General features: G+C 55.2%; 1 protein-coding gene across 1 annotated transcript; it reads right to left on the reverse strand.

Annotated features, from left to right (window-relative positions):
* Positions 1 to 924: 924 nt before the first annotated feature.
* LOC100342322 (cytochrome P450 2E1) lies at positions 925 to 10,393 on the reverse strand. Its single transcript, XM_002718771.6, has 9 exons — positions 10,186 to 10,393; positions 9,137 to 9,296; positions 7,098 to 7,247; positions 6,619 to 6,779; positions 6,118 to 6,294; positions 5,147 to 5,288; positions 3,236 to 3,423; positions 2,663 to 2,804; positions 925 to 1,256 (listed from the first exon to the last, which is right to left on the reverse strand). The coding sequence occupies exons 1-9, from the start codon at positions 10,360 to 10,362 to the stop codon at positions 1,072 to 1,074; spliced, it is 1,482 nt and encodes a 493-aa protein (XP_002718817.1). The 5' UTR covers positions 10,363 to 10,393; the 3' UTR covers positions 925 to 1,071.
* Positions 10,394 to 14,122: the final 3,729 nt, after the last annotated feature.

The following is a 14,122-nucleotide window of genomic DNA, read 5'->3' on the forward strand; positions in this document are numbered from 1 at the left end:
AGGTAACATTGCCGCTTGTGATATTGGCAGGGCTCGGCCTTGAGCAGACTGCAGTGCCTGTGATAGGCAAGGCCTGGGGAGCTTCCGATGAGTGCACGTCTGGACTTTGCAGACCGGCCAGCGATTCCTTCAGCTCAGAGGCCACCCTCAAAGGCCCGCATGCTCCTTCCCAACATCTCCCATCACTGTTGGGTGCCTTAGTATTTCCCCAGGGTATTCTCTCACACTGAAACTTCTCAGGGCCAGTGTTGCAGTGTAGCGTGTTACACAGTCGCCTGCAGTGCCAGTATCCCATGTGGGTGCCGGTTCAAGATCCAGTTGCTTCTCTTCCAATCCATCTCTCTACTAATGTGCCTGAAAAAGCAGCAGAGGATGGCCCAAGTGCTTGGGCCCTGCACCCATGTGGGAGACCTGGATGAAGCCCCTGGTGTAAACCAGAGGATGGAAATCTCTCTCTCTCTCTTTCTCTCTCTATTTCTGATTTTCAAATAAATAAATTAAAGAGAGAGAGAAAAAAGAAATGAAATTTCTCTGCCCCAAAGCAAATAAGAAGACATTTTCATACATTTTTCTGCTGGAGAAAGTCTTGCCACCATGTAGGTGGGACAATGAGAAAGACAGCACCTGTCAGCTGGGCAGCTGGCCCTCCAGGCAGTGGATTTCCTGCCTGCTAACTTTGTGTTCAGCAGTGCCCTAAGGTGGGTGAGCTGGGAGGTGGGGTCAGCAGAACAATGCCCCAAAGATACCCTAAATCCAAGAACCATGGATATGTGAACTGACAAGCTGTAAGGAATCTGAGTGTGTGATTGAATTCAGGGTCCTGAGACAGAGAGAGCACCCTGGTTTGTCCCCGTGGGCTCAATGAAACCCTGCAGGAGGGAGGCAGGAGGATCCGAGTCAGAGAGGTTGAAAGATGCACACTGCTGGGCTTGAAAGTTACTGTTTATTTTACCAGGGAACATGGACACAGAGTGCACCGTGTGCTGTGAAGTGTTCCCAGGGCCTTGCAGGCCGGGCAAACTCAGCCCTCACACAGACACAGTGGTGTCTTCCGGGGTGCTGCCCTTGGGTTTATGAGCGAGGAACGACACAGAGTTTGTAGCGTGGTGGGATGCGGCCGAAGCCCACCGCAATACTGCGAAGGTCAATGTCCTCTGGGTCAACGAGAGGCTTGAGGTTAAAATGCTGCAGAATGGCAGACAGGAGCAGAAACAACTCCATGCGAGCCAGGCCTTCTCCAACACACACACGTTTTCCTAGAAGCAACAACAGCATCGGTGAGACGTGGCCAGAGTTGCTAACTTGAGGCAGTGGGTCGGGGCTGGGGGAGGGCGGCCATAGAGAAGGCGCTCCCTAAAGCACTCTGCCCGCAGAAAGAAGCGCGAACCTACTCAAGAGTGAGCTTTCACACAACAGCAGTCGTCAGAACTCCGCAGCAAAGCTGTGTCTGCTTGCGAAAAGGGCCTCTGCCCAGGACACAGGCAGGGAGGCGGTGGGCAGTGCCAGAGGCCAAGGCCCCAACCCCGGGGCTGAGTCCTGGAGCTGCCTGTGGTCTTCCCTCAGCAGAACGCACAGAGAGGCCCTGGGACGGGGAGCAGGGACTGAGAAGGCCCAGAAGCCCCGTGGAGGGAGACGGGGGCACCCTGTGACGAGCCCGGGAAGGTCAGAGTTGCAGTGACCCTTGCTTAAAATTATGGAGCCTTAGGTACATGGTTTTGGGAGATTTTCACTAAGTCCTGTTAAAGTAGAAACAGACTGGCGGTGACAGAAGGATGGGTATTCTGGCACTGCAGGTCAAGCCGCCACTTGCCGCGCCGCATCCCAGGACAGAGCATCAGCTCCAGTCCCGGCTGCTCCACTTCCAAGTCAGCTCCCTACTCATGCGCCTGGGAAAGCAGCAGATGATGGCCCAAGTGCTTGGGTCCCTGCACTCCTATGGGAGACCTGGATGGAGCTCCAGGCTCCTGGCTTCAGCCTGGCCCAGCCCTGGCCATTGTGGCCATTTGAGGAGTGAACCAGCGGGTAGAAGATATTTCTCTCTCTATCTCTATCTCTATCTCTATCTCTATCTCTATCTCTATCTCTATCTCTATCTCTCAGATAAAAAAACAAATAGGGGCTGGCTCTGTGGCACAATAGGTTAGTCCTCCGCCTGCAGTGCCGGTATCCCATATGGGCACCAGTACTAGTCCTGGCTGCTCCTCTTCCAATCCAGTTCTCTGCCTTGACATTGGAGCAGTAGAAGATGGCCCAAGTCCTTGGAGACCCAGAAGAAGCACCTGGCTCCTGGCTTCAGATCAGCGCAGCTCTGGTCATTGTGGCCATATGGGGAGTAAACCAATGGAAGGAAGACCTTTCTCTCTGTCTCTCCCTCTCACTGTCTGTAACTGCCTCTCAAATAAATGAATAAAATCTTAAAAAAAATCTTTGAAAAAGGAGGTGGCAATATGTCCACCTATGAAACAGGATTCACTCACAATGCCTCCTCCCTGGACTTTTGGTGAAAGGTGTCACTTGACTTCTCTGAACAGGGAAGAGCTCCCTAGGTCGTGTGAGGCCCCACGTGCTGCTCTGATCCCACATGATGGCAGAGTGTGGGTGTAGAGAGGGCGGCGTGGGAGATGACTCTACAGGGCAGGTGCGACCTCTGGGCTCGTCTCACCTGCAGAAAACGCCTTGAAGTAGTCGCTATACTTGAACTTCCCCTCCTCATTCAGAAAGTGCTCTGGTTTGAACTTCTCGGGATCAGGGAATTCTTGCTTGTCATACAAAAGGGAGTCCAGAGTCGGGATTACAACAGTGCCCTAGAAAACCAGAGGTCGTCTCACTCATGTCAACCCAACACGGGCTTTCCCCCAGGAGCCCCCGGGCAAGAAGGCGGTTTTGGATTTTACGTTATACAAGATGGCAAAATATTTCCATTTGGGGAAGTTGCTTGCTTAAGGACTTGATGGAAAACAGGATGGGGCTAAGGAAGACGAAAGCCCTCGTCTCTTCACAGAGTGACTCCAGGGCTGGTGCTGCTGCTGCCCCTCCCTGGGGCTGGAAAGTCCTACAAACCCAGGCCCCTTCCCAGATCTCCTCTCTGCTCCGCAGGGCAGGTCTAACCTGCCCACCATTAGCTGTGTCTGCCCAAGGGAGGTGTCCTCGGCCCCCATCCCAACCCCTGCCCTAATCGTGCTCCCTGGAAGGCCAGGTGGTGAGCAGAAAGGCAACACTGGCCATGTGCACCAACCTTGGGGATGACGTATCCTTGGAAGGTGGTGTCCCGTGTGGCTTCGTGCGGCAGATTGGAGGGCACGAGATCGATGAATCGCTGAATCTCATGTACCACAGCGTCCATGTAGGGCATCTGCACCCTGTCCCTGACAGAAGGCATTCGGCTCGGCCCAATCACCCTGTCGATTTCTTCATGAAGTTTCTCTGCCAAGATACGAATGAGCTAAGTTTAAAGGACTGGCTTTAGGTAGGCACCCCCCCATCTATCGAACACCCTCGCATTCTCCTACCACCCACCTACCTATGCACCCATCCACCTGCCCACCCATCTTGCCGTCCACCCGACAGCCTTCCGTCCCCCACGTGCACCCAGCAGATGTCTGTGAAGCAGCTTGAGCAGTGCTGGTGTTCTGCAGGCACCCAGACCCACGGGATAAATTCTCCACGAGGCTCGGTGACCGCTGAGCCTAGGGCTTGTTCAGCACCTGCCGGTGTTTGGGCATCCGTTATCTTAGCTGACAATGCTCAGCTAGTTCATCTCTTCATGTTAGGAGTAGAGAATAACAAACGGTCTTGGAAATTTCTTTTGGGAGAGAAATTTTGGCACTACTATTAGCCTCGGCATGTTTGTGCTGTGCTCTACAAAGTGTGGAGAAGACAGAGTAGAGTCAGACACGCAGTCTGCTTGAGAGAGGCCACAGCACGTTCAGGGGAAAGAGCCGTGTTTGGCGCGGTGCACAGATGAGCTATGGAGACACACACAGCACGGGCGGGAATCGTGGACTCAGGCGCATTAGTGGTGAACGCACGGCCACACGTGGCCACGGGCACTGCACTCCTCTGGGAGGGCGGCAAGGCCATGGGGCTTTGCTGCTCATAGCGAGTTCTCTTTGAAGACCTCTGAAGTGAGCGCCACACAAGGGTAAACTTGGCAATGGATGTGTGGGTGTTATCTGTGTTTTCTGTTTGTCTTAGAAATTCCTCATAATTAATCACCTAAAACGGTTTTGAGTCCATGGTTCCCCTAGTAAAATGATCAAGAGTTCTCCTTTAATAGCGGCAAAACCCATAAAACGTTTCCCTCTGTGGGCATTGGTTGCTTCACCCGTCACATTTCTGTGAAGCGAAGGCTTTGCCTTCAGAGAGACCAGAGACCAGGGCGCAAACCTGAACCCGTCACAAAGCCACATTCTTGGAGGCGATGACTCCATAGCCTGCGATTCTGCCCGGCTGGCGCTCAGCTGAAGCCGCATTTTCACTGGTAGCAGCTGTGGCTTGGGCAGGGAGGGAGCAGCACAGGCCACCCAGGCTGTGCACTCGGGGCCAACCCAGAGAGAGGCAGGGCCGCAGGCCCGAGGGCACCCTCGTGTGAGGCTGCTGCCACTTTACTCCCTCTTGCCTGGAGGTCAGCTCATCATCCTGGTGACTGTGGGTGCCCCCACGAGGCCTCTATTCAGCCACGGTGGGTGCTTCCCCTACGTATGTGGGCCCAGACCCCACGCCTCCAATAGACACTGGGTCCCCTTGGACGCAGGTGCTGCTGGGAGCAGCCCCGTGAAAGCAGTGAGGAGGCTCCAGGGTGGCAGCCATCTGGGTGCTGGACGCCCAGGAAGAGCCCCTTGGCCCTGCACACTCTCCACCCCCGCCTGTAAGGCCAAGTCTTCTGGGCAATAGCAGCATTGTTTTCTCTGTCATGCAAGGCTCACAGAGCAGAGTACAGACCCTCAGGCTGCTCTGTCATGTAGCCAGAGGCCCCTCACAGGCTGTGGGCCAGCCAGTGTCCAAGGGCACCAGGTCCTGGGCATGCCCAAGAACACCACCCCCAGAGAGGTTCCCCAGGGGCCCACGCCATTGCTGAGGGTGGCCAGCAGCTGCAGACCCACAGCGGAAGCTGAAATGCAGGCTGCGTCTGCCGGAGGCTGCAAACCTTCGATCTCGGGGTGCTTCAGCAGGATCAGGAGCCCATATCGCAGCGTGGTGCTGGTGGTCTCCGTGCCCGCAAAGAACAGGTCCGCCACAGTCACAGCGATGTTTTCCAGCGTGTACAGGGGCTCCGTGCCGTGCTTGTCCTGAGAAGTTAGAGACGGACGGGGAACCGGTGAGAGGGTGGCTTCAGGGGGGTCAGAACCACCTCCAGCTCCGCGGGGAGAGCAGAGGTAGGAGTGCCAGAAGCTGTCCCTGTGGGACCCACTCCCTCTCTCTGCTGGGACACTGAGCTTCCTGGGAAGCCTCGGAGGGCAGGATGGGCCCCTCACCCAGGCCCTGGGACTCCTCCCTCAACAGCACGCGGGCGTCCTGGGGGATGGGAGATGCGCCTGGCCTCGGGGGGACCCTGCTAACACCACCTGGGCCACAGTGGCCAGGGTCCCTTCTTTCCAGCCCAAGTCTGGTGTCTTTATCAGCAGGCCATACGAGGGGACAGGGAGGAGCCCACGTGGAGGAGGGGCGCTTCGGTGAGCCCTGGCCATCGCCTGAGAGTAATCAGCATGGACTGCATTCCACAGCCACAGCAGCAGGAAAGGGAAAGACAGGGACACAGAGGGCTCACCAGTCGGAGCCACAGGCAGGGGTCCTGAGGGGCTGCAGACGCACGACTGGGGAACAAGCACCTACAAGGGGAGCCGAGGGCTTCTCCTCGTCGAGACATGGCTCTCAAGGTTGGTGCACTGAAGTGCACTGAGCGGAACGCCCCAGGCCCCCGCCACCCCTGCAGCTGCTCCATGGGGAGCAGAGGTCCTGCTGAAGCCAAGGGTGTTTGTGCAGAACTAACAGCGCCAACTGCGGCCCCTGGGGCAGCTGGACACCACGAGTGGGTCACAACAGGAGGCTGGAACCTGTGAACCCCGCACATCCCCACCTGGAGCCGCTGCAGGGCGGGAGTGTGGGGGTGGGGTGCACCTTCTCCATTTCTATGAGCAGGCAGTCAATGAAGTCCCGGGGGCAGCTGGGGTCCAGCGACTTCTGGTGCTCCTTCACTCTTGCGAGCGTGTACTCTTTTATTTCACACGTATTTTTTATTACTTTCCTGTGACTTCCAGGCATGTACTGTAGATAGTTTGAAAAATTATTGTAAACCTAAGGAGAGAGAAAAATTTTGTTACCATATTTCTTTCTGGATGCAGCATAACTTTGCGTGCTAGGTTAACAACTTTACTCCAGACTTGATTTATGGCTGTGGTCATCAGAGTACTTGGTGTCTTGTTGGAGAGCCACTCTCCAAAGCAGGGTGCACTCGTGGAAACATGCCCTGAGGTCGGGAAAGGAGGCCCACGGGCGTCTCTGGGAGGAACACGGGGTGATCCAGTCAAGGAAGCCCACACGACCTAGATTCCCACCCATCCGGTTCCCAACATGAGCTTGGCGAGAGAAGACGAATGAGACAGGAGGGAAGGGCTCCACCTGCAGCCAAGGAGTACTGAGCAGGTAGAAGTTCTCGTTGAACAAACTCATCAGCCTCAGAGCCTGCTTGTCCTTGTAGTCAAAGCGGTCATTGAAGAGGATTTTGGCGATGACGTTGAAGGGTGTGCAGCCGATGACAAAGGTGGGGTCGAAGGGCTGGCCTGGAAGACAGGTAGGTGAGTGATACGTGGGCGTGAGGAGGAGGGTGTGGGAGACAGGTGAGCTGACAGCCCCCTGGGTGGAAGGAAGGGGTGGATTCTCACTGGGGCCTTCTCCCTCCCCCAGCTCGGTCTGTGCAGTGTTTGGCAGCGCCTCGAGAGGACGCACTGACACCGCGATCCCTACAACACATCACACGTGCCTGCCCCGTTTGGGTTTTCTTCGTGCTGCTCCCTTGATGTGTGGACGCTGAGCGTGGAATGCAGCCCGAGGTCCCCCAGGCCCCTCTCCTTGTCGGTGGGTCTCATGAGGCTACGCACCCTGAGTCTTCCTGAGCTCCTCCAGCAGGAAGTGGGCCTCCTGCTGGATCCGGTCCTCGTTGCCCTGTTTCCCCATCCCATAGTCCCGGAGGGTGGTCAGGGAGAACCGCCGAGTGTCCTTCCAGGTGGGTCCATTGTTGAAAATGATCCCTAAGGAAAGGGGGCCGGCAGAAGTCACTCGCAATGCCCGGCTCTCAGGGAGATGGGGCTGGGGTGGGAGGTGGACCCCACAGGGCCTTGGGGCACAGGGCGGGTGTGCAGGTGCACGCAGAAGCACAAGAGGACCAGGGTGGATCCACTGACCAGGGGCCTCTTCACATTCAGCCTCGCAGGGCCTGTGTTTGTTCTCTTCTCCCTTTCATACTAAACAAGCCCACACGTGGCCACTCACCTGCCTCCCACATGCTCTGCTCACATCCACGTCCACAGGTGAAAATGCCCACTTCTTTCCTGTCTACTGACCACGTTCTTGACAACCACTCTGTCCTCACTAATGTCGAAACCTCACACTGTAAATGCCTCAGCACAAAGCTTTCTGGCTGTGCACCAGGGTCTCCTAGCATCAGAGGTCACCCAGCCCCTGGGCTCACAGAGCACTGGCGGGAGGACCACACTTTCCCTTCAAGCTTCAAGTCGTGGGAGCTGCTCCTCCTCATCTCCTCCTGGAGTGTCCCCTGGAGGACCCCTGGGCCATGATGTCTGAAATCCACAGACCTAAGATTGAACTTTTCCTTTAAAAATGTTCACGAGGGGCCGGCACTGTGGCATATCAGGTGAAGCCCCAGCCATGGAGCCCGCATCCTATATGGGCACCGGTTCAATTCCTGGCTGCTCCTTTTCCAATCCAGCTTTCTAATATGGCCTGGGAAAGCAGTAGAAGGTGGCCCAAGTCCTTGGGCCCCTGCACCCATGTAAGAGACCTAGTAGAAGCTCCTGGCTCCTGGCTTTGGATCAGCACAGCTCCAGCCCTTGCAGCCATTTGGGGAGTGCACCAGTGGATGGAAGTTACTGTCTGTAACTCTGCCTCTTAAATAAATAAATAAAATCTTTAAAAAAAAAAGTTCACGTATTTCCATCCTTATTCCAATTAACTCCACACTTTTCACTTCTCTCCAGGTACAAACTTGTGTCATCTCTGAAGTCGGCTCAGTCAGCTCAGCTCTGTGAAGACCCTGGGTCCCCATGGGAAAGCCCGCCCAGCCTGGCCCTGCACAGCCCTTTCTTGGCCATACCTGCCGTAGGCATTGGGGGCCACTCCCTCACCTCCCCTCTCCTCTTACTTTTACCCACCACCTTTTCTTCAACAAGAACATTTTGGTGCCAACTGTGACAAGATGTCCCGCCAGGCTCTGGGGCTCAGGCTCTGGGGCTCTGTCATAAACTGGGAACAATGGTCAAGTCCCCCACCGAGAAAGTGCCCAGGGCATGTGTGCTCACTGTGCTGTGAGGAACACTCTAGAAAGAAGGTTGGCTGGTCCCAGAATGCAGGGACAGAGCAGTTTGAGTTGGGAAGTGCAGGCCAGAGGAGGGTTTGGATTTTACCCTGAGGGGTCAAGAGGAGGGGGCAGAGCTGCTGGGCTGTGAGTGGAGGGCAGCACCTAGCACAACCCCCTTAGAGGCTGCTCACCAGGCCGGAGCCCGGGAGAGGGCAGGCTTCTCAGAGCTCTATGACAATTTCCTGAATAATGTGTGCAGTCCCTGGCACCTGCTGCCTGTGCTCAGACAGTCATGTCATTATCCCTGGAGGACCAGGTGCACATCATGTCCAGGGCAGTCTGGGCCATGTGCAACGTATAAAATAGGGCTTTGGAGACCCCAACAGAGGCACTGAAGCCTCCTGCAGCCCAGCTAGCACTGCCCCCAAGGCTCCTGCCTTGAGCCCATCCGCGGGTGCAGACAGGGGTTGTCCTCCAGCCATGCGCCTCTTGTGTTCAGGTCAGGATTGCTGCTGCCACTGTTAGTCTGGGACTTGGCCAGGGCTGTGTGAAACCCTCACGCCCCTGTAGGGATTGGTCTCCATGCCTGGGATGTGAACTCACCCTTGTCCTTAAACTCCCGCAAAGCAGGGATCTCGCCACGCCCAGAGAACTCGTTCTTGTGGTTCAACAGCATCTCCCTCACCGCCTTGTAGCCGTGCAGAACCACAACACGCCTGGAGCCCAGGTACAGAGTGAACACCGGTCCAAAGCGCTCTGCCAGCTGTGGAGACCAGCAGGTGCAGGGTGAGGCTGGTGTGAGCAAAGGAATGCTGCTTCACCCCTGCCCCGTCGCTGCCATTGCTGCTGGCCGAGAGAATTCAGAGGGCCTTGAGGAAAGGCCATCTGTGTCCACACCACCGTGGGAAGACTGCAGGCATGTCCGTATGCCCAGCTGCCCGCCTGGACACATCAGCCCCGTGGGCTCTGGCTCTTGTCTCCCTTACCAGAGGCCACTTTGCGGGCACCATCACCCCACTGTCCAGGTCCACACTCAACGCCTCAGCTCCCAGTGCTTCAGGCTGACCTGGAGCCAGGAACCCGCCACTGCCCACCCTTTGCCGTGCACCATGTCGATGTGTGGTCACTGGTGGACAGCTAAAGCCAATCCCAAGCGCCTTGGTGGCCTGGCTTTCCTTTATCAACCCACCGAAGTCTTGGATGTTCTAGCTCATTCACTGTCCACAGTAGTTGCAGGGCGGTGGTGGGATTGGTCTGGTTCCGATGGGCTGAGCTGACACTTCACTTTTCAGGCTGCTCTTGGCATCACACAGGTTGATGCCCAGCAGACGCACACCTGGTCATGATCGCATTGCCCCACATGGAGTGGCCCAGAGCAATGCTCAAGCCTCACCAGCCTGCGCATACTTGCTCCAGTGACACGGCATGACCAGGGTCTCCAGGGCCTCCAAGGTCAATGCCCACCCTGAACACTTGGCACCCAAGCTGCACCATCAGTGCAGCATTTGTCTTACTCCTAGAGGATATATGGATTCAGTTAATTCACAACAGACTGGCATTGAGTAACAGTAACTTGTTTGACAATAAACTCGATACATACATTTAGATCAGATTCTTGATTTATTCTCCCCAAAGTAAACACTGTTGCTTACCCTGCCAAATGACTTGGGAATATCCTTGAAATCCAACTGGAGAAGATTCCCGATAATGGGCAGTGGGAAAGGTCCTGGGGGCAGGTTCCAGCTGCTGTGGATCTGCTTCCAGACGGATATGAACAGGAGGATGGCCATCCACCCAAGCAGGGCGACGGTGATGCCCAGAACAGCCATGGTGCTTGCGTCCTGCTGCCAGTGAATAGGGACGAGCCTACAAAAAACCAGATCTTTTATAATGCCTGGTTGAGAAGGGAGGGTTCCCCACCAGCCAATGCCACCTTCCTTCCCCGTTGGCCCAAGTTCCTGGTTTATTATTAGCTGTGGCTGGCCACTGTTTCAAAGCCTGAGGCCTGCCATGCCTGCTTCTTAAAAGGTGTCCCAGTGACCTGATGAGGACAAAGCTGGGCTCTGTCAACACCCAGCCCTAGTGGTCGGGACCTACTGTGTCCTTTGACACTGGTTGGACATGTGGCAGGTAGTCAGATCCATGCCAAGTGTTTATGCATGGTGGGACTTTTATGTAAGGTAGCACAGGCAGGGTGCCAGGACTGGCCTCTAATGTCTGACCACCCCAACCAGACAAACGCACGAGGGCAGAGCAGGATCCACACACTGCCTCCATTCATGGAGGGAAAGAAGCAGAGGAGAGAGTCAGCAATTTTGAGAAACATAATCTCTTATATAAAAACGTTTATTTTTATTGTATAAAGTGAAGAAATATTATCCTTTATGATTATTTTGTCAAATTCTGAAAAGAATTACATTAGAGCTTTTATTATATTTGTTTTAAATCAATGAGTTAAATTTGGAGGACTTTGCATTTCTGAAAAGATTTATATTATTTATTAGAAAGGCAGAGTGACAGATGCAAAGACAGAGGGAGAGGCAGAGAGAGAAAGATCTGCCGTTTGCTGGCTCCCTCTCCAAATGGCTGCAACCGCTGGGCTGGGCCAGGCCAGAGCCAGGATCCAGGAAAGTGCCCCAAGCACTGGGCCGTCTCCCACTGCTTACCCAGGTGCGTCAGCAGGGAGCTGGATCGGAGGCAGAGCAGCCAGGGCTTGCACCTGCACTCTGGTATGGGACGCCAGTGTCTCAAGCAGCATCGTAACCTGGGGCAGCGAGACAGTGCCCCGGACGCTCTCGTCCTTGATGCCCGAGAGAGCAGGGGGTGCTCCTGCCGGGGTCTCCTCTGCCTTGGGTGCTTCCTGCGTACAGAGGCCCTCCCACCTTCACTTTGCTGTCAGGCTCCCATTTAGTGTTTCGTGGAGCTATTCTTGTACTTAGAACGAAGAGATTGTTTTTCATTGCACTCTAACAGGTAATAGAGGGAAGAGCTTACTTTATACTGTAGATTTAAACTTGCGTATAAGTAATTGTGTGCAATGGAAAATATGATGAAACATGAAGACAGTAAAAAGCACTTACAATCAACCAAACCCCTTGTGCATTTTGCGTCGCGCCCTTTCATTTATATTAAATGTCTTTCATTTATATTAAATGAGGCCACACAGCACACACTGCATTCTCACCTGTGCTCTCTGAGCAGTGCACTCCTGACACAGTCGGGTCACTGATGCCCACCTGTTCCTCGCCCTGAGACTCAGGGGCCTCTGCTCCCCTGGAGGTGGGACGACCGCATGAGCCTGACCTGTGGACCAGTCAGCAGGGCCCGGTTCTGAGGGCACAGGTGCAGCTGCCTTGGCCACTGCACCCTGTTCTCCCTTCCTGGGCCAGGCAGGCACCCATCAGGGGCCCACGTTTCCCTGCTGGCTGGTCTCTCCTCCTGGCGCTGATGTGGCCAGAGTTGGCCCCTCGGGCTGGAATTCAAGCCCTGGCTTTAGTGTGGAGAAAGCAGGAAGATCAGGGTATGGAAAGGAGAGCAAGCCTCTGGCTTCCATTGGCTGAGAACAGCTGCACCTGAGCTGCTCACCAGAGTGTGCACGTCCTGGGGGGCGTGTACCCCACAGGGCTGAGATGTGGTCCGGGGCGAGGTACCGTTCTCCCATCAACTGGGCCTTTTAGGACAAGGTTTGATACCCAGGTTGACAGAGCGGGTGTGCCGTGTGCCTCCAAGATGCTGTCACAGTGACAGGTGTCTTCCTTCTCTAGTAACAAACAGTATTTGGCAGGGATGGAATGTTGTTTTGATTCAGACAATCCTATGAGTTCTCTCCTAGATCTGCTAGGAAGATGCCAGATAAGAACGTCTCACATAAAAGCACTCAGCCCCACATCATAGCCTGTTTCTCCTGGGCGTGCTCTTAGCCTGCCGAGAAATCCACGCACTAACAGAATTCTTAGTAATTTCACATCCACACCCACAACTAAAATTGGACTGCAGTTTCTTCGTGTTTCTAGGCTCTTGTGTAAGAATCGAGCTGACCCTCGAAACCACAGAAATGCCCCCAAATTCCTCTGTGCTGCAGGGGAGCCATTGGGACTTTGAAATTTTGCTAGAGCTCACCCGTAGCAAATACAGGGAGGCTTTGCTGGAGTTTAAGGATTGTTTATAAGGACCGGCATTGCGGTGTAATGGGTTAAGCTGCTGCCTGCCACACCAGTATCCATATGGGCACCACTTCCAGTCCCGGCTGCTCCACTTCTGATCCAGCTCCCTGCTAATGCACCTGGGAAAGCAGCAGAAGATGGCCCACGTGCTTGGGCCCCTGCACGCACGTGGGAGACCTGGAAGAAGCTCCTGGCTCCTGGCTTTGGCCTAGCTCAGCCCCTGCCATTGTGGCCATTCGGGGAATAAACCGGCAGATGGAAGATCTCTGTCTTCCTCTCTCTGTAACTGCCTTTCAAATAAATGAAATAAATTTAACAAAAAATTGTTTCTACAGATTAGAACAACAACATGAATTGGGAAAGCTAAGCATGTCCATGGAACAGATCCAAATGTACAAGGGTGGATAAAGCAAACAGTGAAGGCGCCAGTTCACCCCCAAGGCAGCTTCCACATTTTCAGCCTCATTCACGAAGAACAAAGGCTGCTGGTTTTCATTCTTCCTTTAGTGTTACACCTACTGAAACGCGTCCCTGTACTCAGCTGGTTCTGTGCACTACTGTCCCGCGTCCTTTTACTTTAGGCTGAGGGACTCCCTTCCGAAGCTGCTGCAGAGCAAGCCTGCCGCTGAGCCCCTGCTCGGGACCCCCGTCCGCCCTCCCACTGGGAAGGGGGCTCCTCCCATGCTGGCAGGGTTTGTCTTGGGCACACTGACTGTGGCTTGGCTGTCCTCTGACTGAAGTGCAGGCGAGAGCTGGGCTCCTCTCCCGAGGGGGCTCTGGGTGGGGGAGGGGTCTCCTTTAGTTTCTTCTGGGTGGAGCAGGAGCTTTCCTGCCAGGTCCAAGTCCCGACTCCCCTGACTGCACACTGCGGAAAAGCCCCCAGGTGTCTGAGGAGCTCGCTTCTCTCTCAGGTCAAAGGCAGATTACTGTCCTACAAGGCAGGGGTGTAGGGGTGGTGTTGAGGGTGTGCGCACTCGCGCTCTGGGTGGTGATTTGAGGACTCTCCCCGGGAGGTTTCTGTTTGGCAAAAGGTTAGAACTCCAAAATACAAAGCATTTCAGCAATATCTAGAGTTCCACGCCACTCTGTTACTCATGGCCTTGGCAAAAGCCAACAATCTTTTCCAAGCTAAACAGAAGCAGAGGTCTCGCAACCTGGGTGTCCAAAGGACAAGCCCGCCTGGCGCGGGAACAAAGCCTCCCATTAAAGCGGCGCTCCCTTATCTCTCATCAGCCGCCTCTTCCAGCCCGTCTGCGCCACCTGGAACATTCTGCGAGCAGGCGCACTGCTTCCCTGCCAGCCAGGCGTCAGCCCCGCGGGGCGCAGGAAGGTGCCCTGTGGTCCTGCGTGGGCCCGCTCACGCCCCGGAGCTGCCTCGGGACAGGGCGGGGGGGCGGGCAGTGACTGCGGGGCCGCAGTGCCTGGC

The sequence above is a fragment of the Oryctolagus cuniculus genome, chromosome 15 (assembly GCF_051225735.1).
Source record: "Oryctolagus cuniculus isolate XC-2025 breed Fujian yellow rabbit chromosome 15, ASM5122573v1, whole genome shotgun sequence".
NCBI lineage: Eukaryota > Metazoa > Chordata > Mammalia > Lagomorpha > Leporidae > Oryctolagus > Oryctolagus cuniculus.